Here is a 16,618-nt window from a genome sequence, read left to right as displayed (position 1 = left end):
CGGCTTTTACCACTAGGTATGGATTGTTCGAATGCACTGTTATGTCTTTTGGACTTACCAATGCCCCCGCTTTCTTCATGAACTTGATGAATAAGGTGTTTATGGAATACCTAGACAAGTTCGTGGTGGTCTTTATTGATGACATTCTTATCTACTCCCAAACAAAAGAAGAGCATGAAGAACATCTTCGTCTTGCACTAGAGAAGCTGCGAGAACATCAGTTGTATGCCAAGTTTAGCAAATGTGAATTTTGGTTGTCCGAAGTGAAGTTCCTTGGTCACGTCATATCAGCCGGAGGAGTTGCCGTTGATCCTAGTAATGTGGAATCCGTAACCAACTGGAAACAACCGAAGACAGTTTCAGAGATTCGCAGTTTCCTGGGTCTTGCAGGTTATTACCGGAGGTTCATAGAGAATTTCTCCAAGATTGCTAAGCCCATGACACGACTGCTTCAGAAGGATGTAAAGTACAAGTGGTCAGAAGAATGTGAGCAGAGTTTTCAAGAGCTGAAGAATCGCTTAATATCAGCTCCTATTTTAATTTTACCTGATCCAAAGAAGGGTTTCCAAGTGTATTGCGATGCATCTAAGCTTGGCTTAGGTTGTGTTCTGATGCAAGATGGGAAGGTGGTTGCCTATGCATCTCGTCAGTTACGCCCGCATGAGAAGAACTACCCTACTCATGATCTTGAGTTGGCTGCAGTGGTTCATGCGTTGAAAATTTGGCGTCATTATCTTTTCGGTACTTGTACAGAGGTGTACACCGATCACAAGAGTTTAAAGTATATCTTCACTCAGCCAGATCTGAACATGAGACAACGGAGGTGGTTGGAATTAATTAAGGATTATGACATGGGAATTCATTATCACCCGGGAAAGGCTAATGTTGTAGCAGATGCTCTTAGCAGGAAAGGTTATTGCAATGTTACGGAAGGACGACAGTTGCCAGTAGAGTTATGCAAGGAATTTGAAAGATTAAACTTGGGAATTGTTAGTAGAGGTTTTGTTGCAGCCTTAGAAGCAAAGCCTACTCTAATTGATCAAGTTAGAGAAGCTCAAATTAATGACCCCGATATTCAAGAAATTAAGAAGAATATGAGAAGAGGAAAAGCTATCGGTTTCTTGGAAGATGAGCAAGGAACTGTATGGTTGGGCGAGAGAATCTGCGTCCCAGACAACAAAGGTTTAAAAGATGCAATCCTGAAGGAAGCTCATGATACTTTGTACTCCATTCACCCTGGTAGTACCAAGATGTATCAGGATCTCAAGGAAAGATTTTGGTGGGCAAGTATGAAGCGTGAAATCGCAGAATACGTAGCAGTATGTGATGTTTGTCAGCGAGTCAAGGCAGAACATCAGAAGCCCGCAGGTTTGCTGCAGCCTCTGAAGATTCCTGAATGGAAGTGGGAGGAAATCGGTATGGATTTCATCACTGGTCTACCCAGAACATCATCAGGCCACGACTCTATTTGGGTGATAGTCGACAGACTTACCAAAGTGGCTCATTTCATTCCAGTAAAGACAACATATTCCGGAAGTCGGTTGGCGGAACTGTATATGGCAAGGATTGTGTGCTTGTATGGTGTCCCTAAGAAAATAGTGTCTGATCGAGGTAGTCAGTTTACTTCACAGTTTTGGAAGAAGCTTCAAGAAGAGATGGGTTCTAAGCTGAACTTTAGTACTGCTTATCATCCGCAGACAGACGGACAAACCGAAAGGGTAAATCAGATTTTGGAGGACATGTTGAGAGCTTGTGCTTTAGACTTCGGTGGAAGTTGGGATAAGAATTTACCTTATGCAGAATTCTCGTACAACAACAGTTATCAAGCTAGTCTTCAGATGGCTCCTTACGAAGCGCTGTATGGTCGGAAGTGCCGCACTCCGCTTTTGTGGGATCAAACGGGAGAACGTCAGGTTTTTGGGACTGATATTCTAAGGGAAGCAGAAGAAAAGGTAAAAATCATTCAAGAAAGATTGCGTGTGGCCCAGTCCCGTCATAAGAGTTATGCCGACAGTCGTCGTAGAGATCTAAGTTTTGATGAAGGAGATTATGTGTACCTTCGTGTCACGCCTCTTCGAGGAGTTCATCGTTTCCACACTAAAGGAAAATTGGCACCGCGTTTCGTGGGACCTTACAAGATTGTCAGTAGAAGAGGAGAGGTCGCTTATCAGTTGGAGTTACCTCAATCTCTCACAGGAGTCCATAATGTGTTCCATGTGTCGCAATTGAAAAAGTGTTTAAGGGTACCAACCGAAGAAGCTAATCTTGAACAGATAGAAGTCCAAGAGGATCTGACTTATATTGAGAAACCGATCCGTATCTTGGAAACAGATGAGAGAAGAACCAGGAATCGAGTGATTCGTTTTTGTAAAGTTCAATGGAGTAATCACTCGGAAGAAGAATCAACTTGGGAACGAGAAGATGAATTGAAGTCAGCTCATCCGCATCTGTTCGCCAGTTCTTCCGAATCTCGAGGACGAGATTCTGTTTAAGGGGGGTAGGTTTGTCACACCCTAAAAGTTTCAAATATATAAATTGTTGTTTAATTGGAATTATTAGAATTGATTTTAAAAGCCTAGAAGAGAAGATCTAATTTTAAATAATAAATTCCAATATAAAATGGGGTTAGATAAAATTTTATTAAATACTTTGCTTAATTCTATAATTCCTAGATTTTTCTGGGATTTATTTGAGCTAAGGAAGTATTTTTAATAAATGGAATTGCATTTCATGAATAATTTAAATGGAAAAAGGTTTTTAAAAGTCTCCTTTGGCTTTGGGCCGAAAGTCGGCCCAAAACCCTCTCTCTCTCCTCGGCCCAAGTCGGCCCAGTCCGCAGCCGCCCGCCCGCGCGCGCGTTCGCCGCTGACAGGTGGGGCCCGTCTGTCGGATCCGTCGTCTTCCTCGCGCCGCCGCCGCCCGAAACCCTAGCGCCGCGCCGCCGCCGTCTCTTTCCAAATCCGGCCGATCCTTTCCGTTTCCGGTGAAATCAATAGAGGGGAAATGATCTTCTCGATCTCCTCTACCTTTTCCCTTTTGGAACTTCGGCTAAAATCGTTTGGAAAGCAGAGGATTCGATCTCGAATCGGATTCGTCTCTCTCTCCCGAACCCTAACCTTTCCTTCGCGTCGCCGTCCGCCGTGGGCCTTCGCCGCCGCCTCCTTGCCCCTTTAAAAGGATCCCCGGTGTCTACGCTACCCGTCGCCACCCTCGCCTTCGCCTCTCGTCGCCGGTAGAGCCCTAGCACCGTGTAGCTTCGCGCCGCCGTCGTCGCCGTCGCTCCAGCCGTGCGCCGCCGTCGCTCCAGTCGTCGCCGTCGCTCGGGGAGGTCACCATCGTGGTCGCCGTCGTGTCGCCGTCCTCGTCCGCCCCTCCGCCGTCGCTGTCGACCGCCGGAACACCGTCGCCGTCGTCAAGCCAAAGGTCGCCGCCGTTTCTTCTTCGTCGCCGACGTCGTCCGGTCATCTTCCGCCGCCGTTTTGGTCACCGGTGAGTTCGCCGTGCCGTCCGCTACCCGTAGGTGCTCTCCGTTCGTGCCGTCGTGCCGTCGTTCGCCGGCGAGCATGCGAGGCCGAGCCGCCGCCGGTGGTGACGTCACCGCTGTCGTCGTCGTCGTCTCCCGTGAGCCGCGGTAGACCCGATTGATCTCGGCCGTTCGTTTCGGTTGAATCAATCTCAGCCGTCCGTTCCTGTGAACCGTCGCCGTGCGCCCGGTCCACCGTGAACCCTAGTCGCTGACGCAATAAATCCTCTTTTCCTTTTCAAAATTAATTCATTATTGCGTCATAATTCAATTAAAATCCATATAAGTGTTTTAATCCGATTTAATCTTTAAAAATTCATAACTAATTCATCTTAGCTCGGATTTAGTTGGTTCAAGTCTCTAAATTTTTCTAAAATTGAGATCTACATGTTAAAAATATCCACATGTACTGTTCATGCTTGTTTATGTGCTGTTTTGGTGTTTTGCTCTTTTCTGTTTAGATTCCGACGTTTCCGGAGAGTCCGTTTTCGCAGGAGAAGAATTCGAAGAGTTCCAAGGCCAGCAAGGCAAGTCACACAGATCCCAAACAACCCCTTTGAGCATGTTGATCCCATTTAAAGCTATTGTTTCTATTCAACTATTGCATTTATTTTCGAATGTCATTGGGTGGAATTAACCTACTGTTTGTTATAGCCCTTTTGTTCTTGATTACTTTATTCCTTGATACCTTGGGTTCTTATAAATTGACTAGTTGAGCTTTATATATTGGTTCAGCTAGATATTAGTTGTGATTGCTTAGCCATGCTTAGAAACATTAGCACACTATTGGGATAACTTATGACTCCCTATTATTTAATGATGGCTTAATGATAACTCATGATGGTTAATCATGATTGGTTAATTAATTAATTTGCCTACTAAAACCTGTTAATGGTGGGTTGTGAGCACATGGTTTTGATGGTCGTGCTCATGACAATTAAGGACCGGTTCACGAGTTTCGGTTGTGGAACATTAACCGTGCCAACCACAAGCCAGCGTGGGCAACGGCTTTACCTTTTGTATAGCATAGTTCATTGCGGGGCACCAGACTGAGAAGTGGCGGAGATAAGCCCACGGGGGTCGCTGGGGAGTCCATGCCTTGTTTATAAGGGGGTGATTATGATCCAGGAACGGTGCACTGTGGTGGATTGTGTTGTGCGAGGGGTACTGTCACAGCTCCTTTCTGAGGTACCGTGGTGGTATCAAGGCGCATGGTGACATGTCGTGGGGCTGTGTCTTGTGGGTAAAGTGGTACACCTCTGGTCAGAGTAAAGCTATTCGAATAGCCGTGCCCGCGGTTATGGGTGGGTTTAACAATGTCTTTCGTGATTAGTCTCATACCTCTCATCATAATAAGAGATACTATGATTGGTAATAATTTAATTAGCTCCTGGTTTGGAATGGAATATTCCTGGTTTGGAGATAGAACTGTGCAGCCGGGATTGGTTGTTCAGAATGGTTGGGCCTATGCAACAGGGTATGTTGTATAGCGTTGGATTAATATGGTTTAATTATTACTCAACTGTTTTACTAAATTCTGAAATGTTTATTAAATGCTGTTTATGCAAATGAAACCCTAGTATGCCATCCTTTGTTATCTTGTGCACTTGCATATTTGCTGCGTGGCTTGCTGAGTATGTCATATACTCACCTTGCAATCATTCATCAGAGGAGGAGTTCTACAGTGATGCTGATGGTGTGGAGGATTAGGTGTAGCCCTGGTCAAGCTGCCTGTGGAGTGGAATCGTCTGCGCCGTTTATCTTTTTTTTCCGCTGCTTAGATCTTTATTGATTGAGAGGAACTATCTACCTCTGTAATGACATTTTATTCGCTTATTAATTAGAGTAATAATTGTACTCTATTATCAATTTGTTATTGTGTGCCTCGGCTGATTCCTGGACGAGGGTTTGCGCACATGTAAGCGTTTGGAATTTTGGATAGAAATTCCGGGCGTGACAAGCAGGCACGCGAGCAGGGGCGCGGCGGCGCACGAGTAGGGGCGAGGCGGCGCGCAAGCAGGAAGGTGGTGGTGCCACCTCTCTTGCTGGTCTTTGCTCATCCTCATCTCCTCCGTTCGTATGTATGTGTATGACTTGAACTTCTTATTAAGTTTGGTAGCTTATCCAATATGCGGAAATCCCAGAGCCTCCACTTTTCTTGGGTGCAATGAACAAGTGCTCAGGCCCAGGGCTGTAGAAATGAAGCTGCTGGAGCTTATTATGTGTGTGATTTGTATTTTAATTTCAAATATAGTCATATGAATGGTATTTTATTTTTTAAATAGTGTGATCATCATGTAGAAATATTATTTTGTAGTTGGTAGACTATGAGAGGTAACCTCACCAAGTAATGTGTGGAGGTAACTGTATCCAGGCAACCCATCTTCATCCATCCATCCAAACAAAAGTTAGGATCATTCCAACCCATCATATCCCTTAAACCAAACAAAAAACAGAGTTCGTTACATCCCTTCAACCAAACAAAAAACAGAATCATTCCATTCCTAAAAACAGGGATGGAACTGACCCATCCCATCACATCCCATCTCCAAATCAAACACATGACTAAATTCCTTGCGGTGATTGTAGAGTCGCCAACCACCCCAATCAAGCAAAAGCTAGACCAATATAGGTTTTGATAGATTAAACCGGCTCGCAGAACCGATTTAGATAAAACAATAGATAACTATCAGTCTTGTGGGCACGCGGAAGGTTTCGGGACAAACCTACAAAGGATTCACACTCTTGCAGCGAAGGCGGACGATTTACGGCACAAATCGATAAAGATGGACGAACTAGCCTAGAACTAGATTAAAATTTTGAAAAAGCAATTTAATTGGCTAAATTAGATTGTGTGTAGATTCTCCTCCAATTGAACTAGCCTTGTCCCATATATAGGGTTGGTTGTTCTTCCTCCTACATATCCTCCTCCACGTCCAACTTGGGATGAAAACAAAGAAAACCCGAAACATAGCCTCCCGAGTAAGGAATTCTGAGACCCGACAAAAATAGACTCGGTTTCGGACTCTGTCGGTCTGACCGGCCACATGCCACTGGTTATACCGGCCCTTAAGCAACGGTCTGACTAGCCAACAAACGACAATTATACCGGCCTTATAGAGGAAACCGGCGATTTTCCCAAATCTTGGCAATTTTCCTTAATTTGAACCTATGTGCCAAATTTGGGTGTAAACACGTAGCATCATCAATGCTAGCCAATTGCATTACCCTTATTCCTCACTAATGTTGTTGCCTTCACCACCGGCACCAGTGTTGCGCACACAACCACTGCCGATTTGACCACATGAGAGCATTAGCAAGAATGAGGATTGTGGACCTGGGGAAAAGATGGTGGAAGGGGAAGATGGATGCCCAGGATTCAGGTGTTCGGGAAAAGGAGGAGGAGGACGGCGATGCACTGCTCCAACGCCTGTGGCGGCTTGCATCTCGCAACTCCATCTAACAGCCACCACCAGGGGGGAGCCTACACGTTGGGTGCCCGATGGGAGAGGGGAAAAATCGGGCGCTGACATCAGTATGACGCATGCGTGCAAAACCACTTTAAACTATTTTTTCTCTTAAATTATTTATCCAAATCATGATCCAATTGCACCATTAAATTCTTTGCAATTAAATCTTTAAAACAAGACCACACATGGATAAATTCCAACGAAAAAAAATGAGCTTATTATTGAATTATTTTTAAATGTTGCACGATGTTCCACCAAGTATACCGGAATTGTTTCACTAAGCAGATCGAAAATGTTTCAATCGTTTAAATCGGGCGTTGTTTCACCTTATATAAAAATATTGTTTCAAAAAATAGCGAAAGAATGTTTCAGTTCACTGCAACATTTGATCTATACATAGTGAAACATTATAAGTACACTAGGGGAAACATTTTTGGTGGAATAAAAAATAAAGCAAATCCCTTAATAGAGGGTTTTCAAAATATGTGGATGATTTGTTAAAAAAGAATGTTTCAATTCACTACAACATTAGATCTATACATAGTGAAACATTGTGAGTACACTAGATGAAACATTTTTGGTGGAACAAAAAATGAAACGAATTCCCTTAATAGAGGGTTTCCAAAATATGTGGGTGATTTGTTGTAGAAGAATGTTTCAATTCATTGCAACATTACATCTATACATAGTGAGACATTGTGAGTACACTAGGTGAAACATTTGTTGTGGAACAAGGGGAGGGACATGTGGGTGGGCCTAGGGGTGCGCGCGTGGGGGAGGGGAGCGACCGATTTTCTCCCTCCCCCGGTCGACCGATTCTAAGCATTACCGCCACCAGGGAGGGGACAAGGAGGAAAGTGAATGAATTAGGGTTTCTAGAGTGGACTTTGCACTTTTATACCTAGGAACGATATTTGTGGGCTTGTTTGGTGTTTGGGCTAGCCTGAAAATTTAAATTGGGCCGATACAATTTGGCTGATTTAGTATTGTCTAGGGCTGCACCGAGATGGGCGAAATTCACCGAATTTCCGCCCACTCAGTTTGAATCCCAGAATTTCATGCCAAGCTCGACGCCATCGGCGTCCCCTACCAGTGGCCCGTCGCGCGGACCGGCGGCGTCGGCGGCGATGGCCCCATCATCGCGCTCCGGGAGGACATGGACGCACTCCTGGTGCAGGTCTGGTTTTTTATCTGCCTTTTGTTCTCCCCCTGCATGACATGTGGCAACTTCTCTCATCGGATTAGAGTTCCTCTACCTCCCATGTTGTGCCGACTGCCGAGGAGTAGGGCCGGCCACCGCCGGGCGCTTCAGAAGGGGAGAGAGGAGAGCGAGAAAGGGGTGATAAGAATTGAAGAAGAAGAAGGAATATGACATTTGCATCCTGCATATTTTTTAGGAAAAAGTACGAATTACCCCCCCCCCTAACTATCGTGGTCGACCGAATTACCCACCTAAACCCAAAAACCAGACATTCTTCACCCCCAACTATACAAACCGGACAAATAACCCCCCTAAGCACAGTTTTGAGCTGTTTTCGACTTGAACTGGCACACGTGGTGCCAACGTGGCAATCCAGTCAGCCAAGAAAATTAAAAAAACTCCTAGACCCACCTATCATCCCTCTGTTCTCTCTCTCTCTCTCCCTTGCTCGCTCGCCGCTCGCTCGGATGGCCGACAGCAGAGGCAGAGCTCGGGCGGCGAGCGGTGGAGGCGGAGGCGGAGGCGGAGAGAACTCGGGTGGCCAGCGGTGGATGCGGGGCGAGCTCGGGTGACTGGCGGTGTTGAGGGAGGTTGCGGCGGGGCGCGGCGATGTGGCGGGAGGAAGGCGGTGGCCTCAGCAGTGGGTTGGGAGCGAATTTCAGTTACAAATTTAGTAGGTGTAGTCGCATTTTCTACTTCATGTCATTTCACTTGCTCTTCCCATCTGTGCATCTGCACTTCTGCATTGGTGCATTGCTAGTTTGCTGCTACCACTATTTTTTGCCATGGCTCCATTGCTGCACTGCACTTGGAGAGAAACTTCCTGGTGCTCACCATGTGCTGCAAATGGAGACTAGTCTTTTTCCACAATGGCAAAAACCGAAAAGGAGCTGTGCGTGCCTGCTTCTGTATCTCTTTGCTCTACATCATGCATGTGTGACTGATGGAGTGAGACGAGGATGGCGGCGACGAAGGACGTGGGCAGCGGCGACCACCAGGTTTCCACCCGTCCGGGGCCGGCGGCGCAGCCCTCGTGAGGCCCGCAAAGATTTCTATCGGCGGGGGTGGCGGGTGCGACGAACGCGGAGGCAGAGGCGGCGGTTGATGCGCCGGTGGCGGGGACAAATGGCGGCCCTGCCTAGCAGCCAGCCGGCAGCGCGGCTCAGGCATGGAAGGACCACGACGCACCGCAGCAGGCCATCGCAGCTTGGGCGCAGGAGCGGCGGGGGCGACTGAGGGCCGCAGCAGGCCATCGCGGCTCGGGCGCAGGGGCATCTAGGAGCCGCACGAGCCGGCCATCACCTCCTCCTCCATCTCCTCATCTTCCCCATCCACCTCCACTCCCCCTCTCCCCTCCACCTCCCTGAGCACCGACCGTTCGCCTTCGCACTCCGCCGGGCACGCCGACCGACCGCCGCCGCACCCCCACGCGCTGCCGCCCACCGCCCACCGTCCCCGCACCGTTGCCCTCCGGCCATGCGCGCGAGAGAGAGAGAGAGATGCGGTATGACAGGTGGGTCCCACACTTTTTTTTTATAAATATAGAGCTGACTGGATTGCCACATATACGCCATATAGGACAAACCCACTCCGGATTGGGTCGAGGGGGGTAATTCGTCCGGTATTGAAAGTTAGGGTGAGCAATATCTGGTTTTCAGGTTCGGGGGGTAATTCGATCGACCGCGATAGTTCGGGGGGGTGTAATTCGTATTTGTTCCTCTCTTTTTTTACGCCGACTAGATTTCAATACATGCGTCACATAAAACTGAACCTGCTTCAGATTAAGCTACGATTTGTCTGGCTTAAAGAGTTTCAGATGCGGAATTTCTACTTTTATAGTTGGGTGAGGTAATTCAGATATTTTTTAAATTATAAAATATAAAAGAAGTATTACAATAGTTTTCTTTAGAAGTTGCAAAATGATTAGGCTCTATTTTTGTTGAAAATTTTGATGGCACTTAAAACAAGATAAGTTATTAGTGCACGATTAATCCACTATTAATTGTTATAAATTAAAAAAATGAAATTATGTTTTAAATGTATACTTTTGTAAGAAACTCACTGCTTAGCAATTTAAATGAAAAGCATTTAGAACCCTTTGATTTGAAGGAAAAGCATAGAAATAGAAATTTAGGAGGACTTCAATTCTATTGAACTTTTATCCCTACATAGCCTTTTAAAATGAAGGATTAGATACTACTGAATTCTATGAAATTCTTATGAAATACCTCAGAACATACAACTTTTGAAAGAAATTTAAGTTTTCTTCAAGTATTTAACTCTTCTCAAATTTCTATATTTTTGTTTCGATCCAATCAAATCAAATGGTTATTCCTGTAGTTTGTATGTGTTTTGCACTTATATTTATGTTTTTTATTCCTCCATTTTCTTAATTTTAAAATGTGTCTCAAAACATAGCAATGTCTAGGGAACTATACTTCCTCGTCAACCACCCTTAATTAATTTTTGTCTACTTTTTAGTTCTTGACTACGGTATTTGCATGGTATAGGGATCGTTGGTAACAGGGCATATGCGAGATTGAGGTAAAAGAGATGGAGACAAGGATTTATACAGGTTCGGGCCCCTTAGCTGACAGGTAATAGCCCTACTCCTGTTGGTCGAAGCCAGTGTTGCTCTTTATTCATCTGGATTACACAAGTACAATATTTGGGATAACCTATCTAGCTGTCGTTGACTTGACAACATAGATAACCAACATGTAGTCGACGACAGGGTAGTCTTTCTCCTCGAGTACGGACTCGTCGAGATCAGAGATGGCGCTAGATCCCTCTTGTCGGCCTCTGTAGGCACCAGATTGGGTTTGTCTAGGCTAATCTCTGATATCGATGTCTGGCTTGTGTGTCGATATGTCTAATTGTGTCTGTTCTGTACTTCTGTTCTGTTGTATGTCCCCTCTCCTTCTAGGGGGGTCTTGTATTTATACCCATAGATATCCCCTTGTCCAAGTAGAATTAGGGAGACCAATATGGATACAATCCGAGTAATCCTTATAGTTTCCATATATAACTCTATTTGTCATTCCTTATTTGGAACTCCTTCTATATACGAGGTATAATTCCGTATAAGACTTGGTATATGGTGGGCCCTGCCGAGCTTAGTTGATTACTATTGGATATGTGGTATCCATAATCCTGACAAATTTTACCTCCCACCACTCCCTTATTTGATAAGGGACGTTATAATTTTAATTTATTTTATATCATTCTTAATCTATTAAAAGAAAAAAAAGACTTGTTCTATTAATTCTTCCTTGAAAAGAATTTGGAGAAAAATAATTCTATGTCTATCGAGTTCTAGAATTAACCACTTTAATCCCATCTAATCCCTTTATACTAGGGATTGACCGATAAGTCCAAAAAATGCTTATATTTTTTTACGAATTAATGGAGCATTTTAGCACTTGATGCTTCTAACATAGTCATGCCTGGAAAAAAAAATGGCATTTTAGCTTTTTAGCGTTTTAGTCCAAAAGTCATACCTGGACACGTCATTTGATCAAAAAAGGCATCGCATACATCCCAAAAAGAAAAAGCTAATTATCGAAGCAACCACACCCGTCCTAAAAAAAAATACACCGACTAGGGAAGAGAACGGTCGGAAAAACCCTGCACCAATTTTTATTTATATATATATATATATATTTATATATTTAAAATAGAATCAAAACTGTAGATCCAAGAAGGATATCGGTAATATCAATATATTAGAAACAGGATCGGTGGAACGAAATCTACCAATATTGGTCAAAAATCAAAAATTCATGTCGAAAACAATGGAGTATGGTATAGTCACACATTTAACTATGCATGAAGATGACTTTTTAATTTCATTCTTGCATTGTCACACTCCACATAACACCGTTACATAATGATTAATGATATGATAATAAGTTAGACGCACAATATAAACAAAGTTCAATAATACTTCAACATCGATAAGTTCGAGAGACCAAAATTTAGCAAAGTCCAAGTGCCACATCCTAGGGCTAGGAGCGTTTTCCCTTGACCACTTCTCCTTCCTAATGGGCTACAAACATGTTAGACTTTCTTCATTTATGGGTTCCCGATGGGTAGGGCTGGCTAAGCCGTTAAAGAATTTTTGGAATTTTAATGAAAATTATTGGACAAATACGACTACCGATAAAATGGTCGGAAAAACCTCCATCCCATTTCCGCTACCATTTTCAAAAGATATTAACATTAACTGCAGCTAGAAATCTTATAAATTTCCGTACCATTTTCACCCCTCACACCGACGCACCATATTTGCTTCTAATCCACGATGCATCCATCCATCCCATCAACCGTCGTTTTTCATCACCAGTATGAAAAGGGAAAAAAATTGCATTATCACACACTTAATTGTTAGTCTTTTAATAACCTTGATTAACCTAGGACTAGCCACTAACCCAAACATTTCCTTTCCTGGTAAGCTCACTGCTCACCCGTGTACGCTGACGTTCGCTGCATTCCATTATCCTTTTTAAGGATTCGTTCGGCAACCGAAACGAAAAGGAGGAGAGCCCGAGACGAAAGCAAAGCAAGCGAGCGCCGCCCTCACTCCTCTCACACACTGCACCACACGCCTAACCAACCACGCGAACGAAGCGCGCGCGCGCTGACGTCATCCTCCTTCGCCGCCATGGCGGCTTCTTCCTCCTCCACCACTCGCCTCATCCCCCTCCTCCTCGTCTTGACCTTCTGCCTCGCTCTCGCCTCGGCGTCGGCGTGGGCGGCGGCGGCGGGGGATGACGACCTCCTGGCGGCGGCGCGCGAGCCGGGGATGGCCGAGTGGCTGCGCGGCGTGCGGCGGCGGATCCACCGGCACCCCGAGCTGGCGTTCGAGGAGGTCCGCACCAGCGAGCTCGTCCGCGCCGAGCTCGACGCCATCGGCGTCCCCTACCAGTGGCCCGTCGCGCGCACCGGCGTCGTCGCCACGATCGCCGGCGGCGGCGGCGGCGATGGCCCCGTCGTCGCGCTCCGGGCGGACATGGACGCGCTCCCCGTGCAGGTCCGTGCGATTTTCCTTCTCTCTCCCCCCTGCATGACACGTGGCAGCGTCTCTCATCGGATTTGGACGGCCATGAATTTCTTTCTGTTCTGATGTAATACTATGATCAAGAATTTGAAGACAATTCGTTTCATCTTGGCAATAATTTGGCCACTAAAAAACAATTATTTGGGGGGAAATTCTCCCACTCAGTCTGAACCCTGAAGTATAGTCAGACTTTTTCTATCATCTTGACAATTGAGTTTAATATAATTTAATCAAATCGCCCCTTCGCCAATCTAAGAATTACGTACACGTTCTCCTTTCTCCTTGCTAAAATGGAGGCATTACCAATTTACCATTACACAGTGTATCGGAAATGATTTTGTTAGCTTATCTTCTGACTACTCTCCTTGGACTTTAGACATGTACAATGCATATCTCATTATCTCGTTAAGTTGTGTAATCTGTAGTTATACTATCTAAGCTAGCAGATATAGTCAGGCTCCCTCTGAAAAATAAAATTAAACCGAACAAAAGCTTTTCCAAAAACCATTGTTCTATTTCTACTAAATACGGCACACGATTTTATTTTATTTTTGCGGTACGAATTTAAGGGCATGTGGTATGCACATGGTGAAACAATAATCACAACCCACAAAAAAAAAAGATTGAATCATTAAAGAGATGCATATAGCCATCTACAATTTTTGTATTAATACTTAATAGCATTTGTTTAAACTGAAGATATCGAACTGTTGTCCGTTGTACTTGTAATGGTGTAGAGGGCATGGGCATTGTTCGATATATTTAATATCTGGAGTGTGGCGTATTGATGTGCTCTCATGGTCTCATTATCATTTCGGAAAAACCTTGCTACCCTTTGCTTGTTTTTCTTTTTGGGCATACTGATCTTAATTTTTATAATATCGTCATTTGGTAGGAATTGGTAGATTGGGAACACAAGAGCCAGGAAAACGGGAAAATGCATGCTTGCGGCCATGATGCTCACACTGCAATGCTTCTGGGAGCAGCCAAGCTACTTCAGAAACGCAAGAACGAACTCAAGGTACATTTTCCTTTCACAAAATTCATTGTACCATGGTGAAATTCACTTCAATATAGCCAGCATTTATAATTTGTAATTCATATCCAAACGACTGATCCAGCCTTTTGCTCACTAGTCTAGTACTGTGAGCATCCCAGAAGTTCAGGGTTTACAAATTACAGCTTGTTCAGTTCTTTGTCTTGAATTCTTGATCACCAGGGCACTGTAAAGCTGGTGTTCCAGCCAGCAGAGGAGGGGAGCGCAGGTGCCTACTATGTTCTTCAGGAAGGAGTCCTCGACGACGTGTCGGCGATGTTCGGGATGCACGTCGATCCGGCTCTTCCGGTGGGCGTGGTTGCAGCCAGGCCTGGGCCATTCGCCGCAACGTCAGGCAGGTTCTTGGCAACTATCACTGGAAAGGGTGGCCATGCTGCATTCCCCCATGACGCCATTGATCCTGTTGTCGCTGCATCCAATGCCATCCTCAGCCTTCAGCAGATTGTCGCCCGCGAAATCGATCCTCTCCAGGGCGCGGTATGCGATACGATTAACTGGTTCTAGTCCTTGATTTTTCTGGTGCTTCATTTTCAGAGTGGACATTTTTGTGGAAATTTTGAAGGAAAGGAAATCAGGATGTGTGTGGATTAGTTGGAAGGATCAGTGCAATTATTGACTTTTCCTTGTGAAATGAAATTTCAGGTGGTATCCATCACCTTTGTGAAAGGAGGAGAAGCTTACAATGTTATTCCTCAGTCTGTGGAGTTTGGTGGCACCATGAGGAGCATGACTGATGAGGGTTTAGCATATCTAATGAAGAGGATCAAAGAGGCAATTGAATTAACTACTTCTCTCCAGCATTTCCACAAATTTGAATTTTTATGTTCTCTTTTAAGCAGTACTTTAAAATTTCAAATTCACCATTTTGCTTGAATTTTCCAAACATTCTTGTTTCATATAGATAATAATCGCTTCATTGCATTCTAGTGACAACATACATAATCCTAGAAAATCAATTCATTTTGTACTGAATTTCAAGTGTGAATAATTACGTTCAAAATTCACTCGTATCGTGGAAGGGCAGGCGGAGCTGCATCGAATTTGCAAAATTTCGAAATTTTCATCCCCTTTCAATGCGTATAACTTCAAAAGAAGTTCCAAATTCACCTTTTTTTTTTGCTTGAAATTTGTCTAGTTTTCTTGTTTCAGACAGATAATCACTTCATTGCATTCAATCTTTATCTTCAAATTTCAAATCACCCATTTCACATGAAATTTATCAAACATTCTTGCTTCATATAGATTATCACTCCATTACATTTCTAATGACAACATACAGAATCCTAGAAAATTATTCATTTTTTACTGAATTTCAACTCAGAATACTTTCGTCCGAAAATTGGACAGATAGTGGAAGGGCAGGCGGCGGTGAACCGGTGCGGCGGCGGCGTGGACTTCATGGAGGAGTCGATGCGGCCGTACCCGGCGGTGGTGAACGACGAGGGGATGTACGCGCACGCGCGGGCGTCGGCGGAGCGGCTGCTGGGCGCCGGCGGCGTCCGCGTGGCGCCGCAGCTGATGGGCGCCGAGGACTTCGGGTTCTACGCGGCGCGGATGCCCAGCGCCTTCTTCACCATCGGCGTCGGCAACGCCACCACCAGCAGCGCCCGGGCGGCGCACACCACGCACTCCCCGCACTTCGTCGTCGACGAGGCCGCGCTCCCCGTCGGCGCCGCGGTCCACGCCGCCGTCGCCATCGACTACCTCTCCAAGCACGCGTTGTCCATGTGAAGAATTAAGGATCAGTGTGTGCTTGTGCATGCATGTGCGTGAGGCAAAGAAGTATCGTTTGGTGGTCATAGGTACAGTATGTGTAGAGGATACGTAGCATGCGTACACATTCTCGCCATACATAGGGCATGTGCTATATATTAGTGCAAAAATTCTATTGTTTCTCAAAATATAGGTTAAATGAGATATAAAATACCTCGTTAAGTTTACGAAGGACCTCAATATAGAGGAGACGACAACCGCGGATTTCCAGAATACTTTTATAAGGAATGATCATTGAATGTGTATTCTTTCTATTAGGCTATTCCCAACCCAATGACTAGGATGGTGTCTATAGTTTTAAATAAGCTGCCACATAGGATGAAAAGTGATGTGGCAAGTGAATAAATAAGGAAAGAGAAGGATGAGACATGGTTTCTACACATCATACAAAACATCATGTGAGATAAGTACATTAAATTTAAGTATGGAATAGTGGTGTTTGCATTGGAAGAGTGGTGTCTAGCACTAGTTTCTTGATGATGTGGAGTTTATGGAAACTATGTCTAATGTTTTGGGTTAGGAATGGCCTCATGCT

The 16,618-nt window shown here is 44.9% G+C and overlaps 1 protein-coding gene across 1 annotated transcript; it reads left to right on the top strand.

Annotated features, from left to right (window-relative positions):
* The first annotated feature begins 6,845 nt into the window (after window positions 1-6,845).
* LOC127779375 (IAA-amino acid hydrolase ILR1-like 9) lies at window positions 6,846-16,491 on the top strand. The gene is made up of 7 exons (XM_052306109.1): window positions 6,846-6,906; window positions 8,046-8,175; window positions 12,704-13,226; window positions 14,149-14,274; window positions 14,473-14,787; window positions 14,953-15,081; window positions 15,658-16,491. Exons 1-7 carry the CDS (start codon window positions 6,846-6,848, stop codon window positions 16,039-16,041), a joined length of 1,668 nt encoding a protein of 555 aa, XP_052162069.1. The 3' UTR covers window positions 16,042-16,491.
* Window positions 16,492-16,618: the final 127 nt, after the last annotated feature.

Source organism: Oryza glaberrima, chromosome 7 (genome assembly GCF_000147395.1).
Source record: "Oryza glaberrima chromosome 7, OglaRS2, whole genome shotgun sequence".
Lineage (NCBI taxonomy): Eukaryota > Viridiplantae > Streptophyta > Magnoliopsida > Poales > Poaceae > Oryza > Oryza glaberrima.
This window is presented reverse-complemented; position numbering and strand designations above follow the sequence as displayed.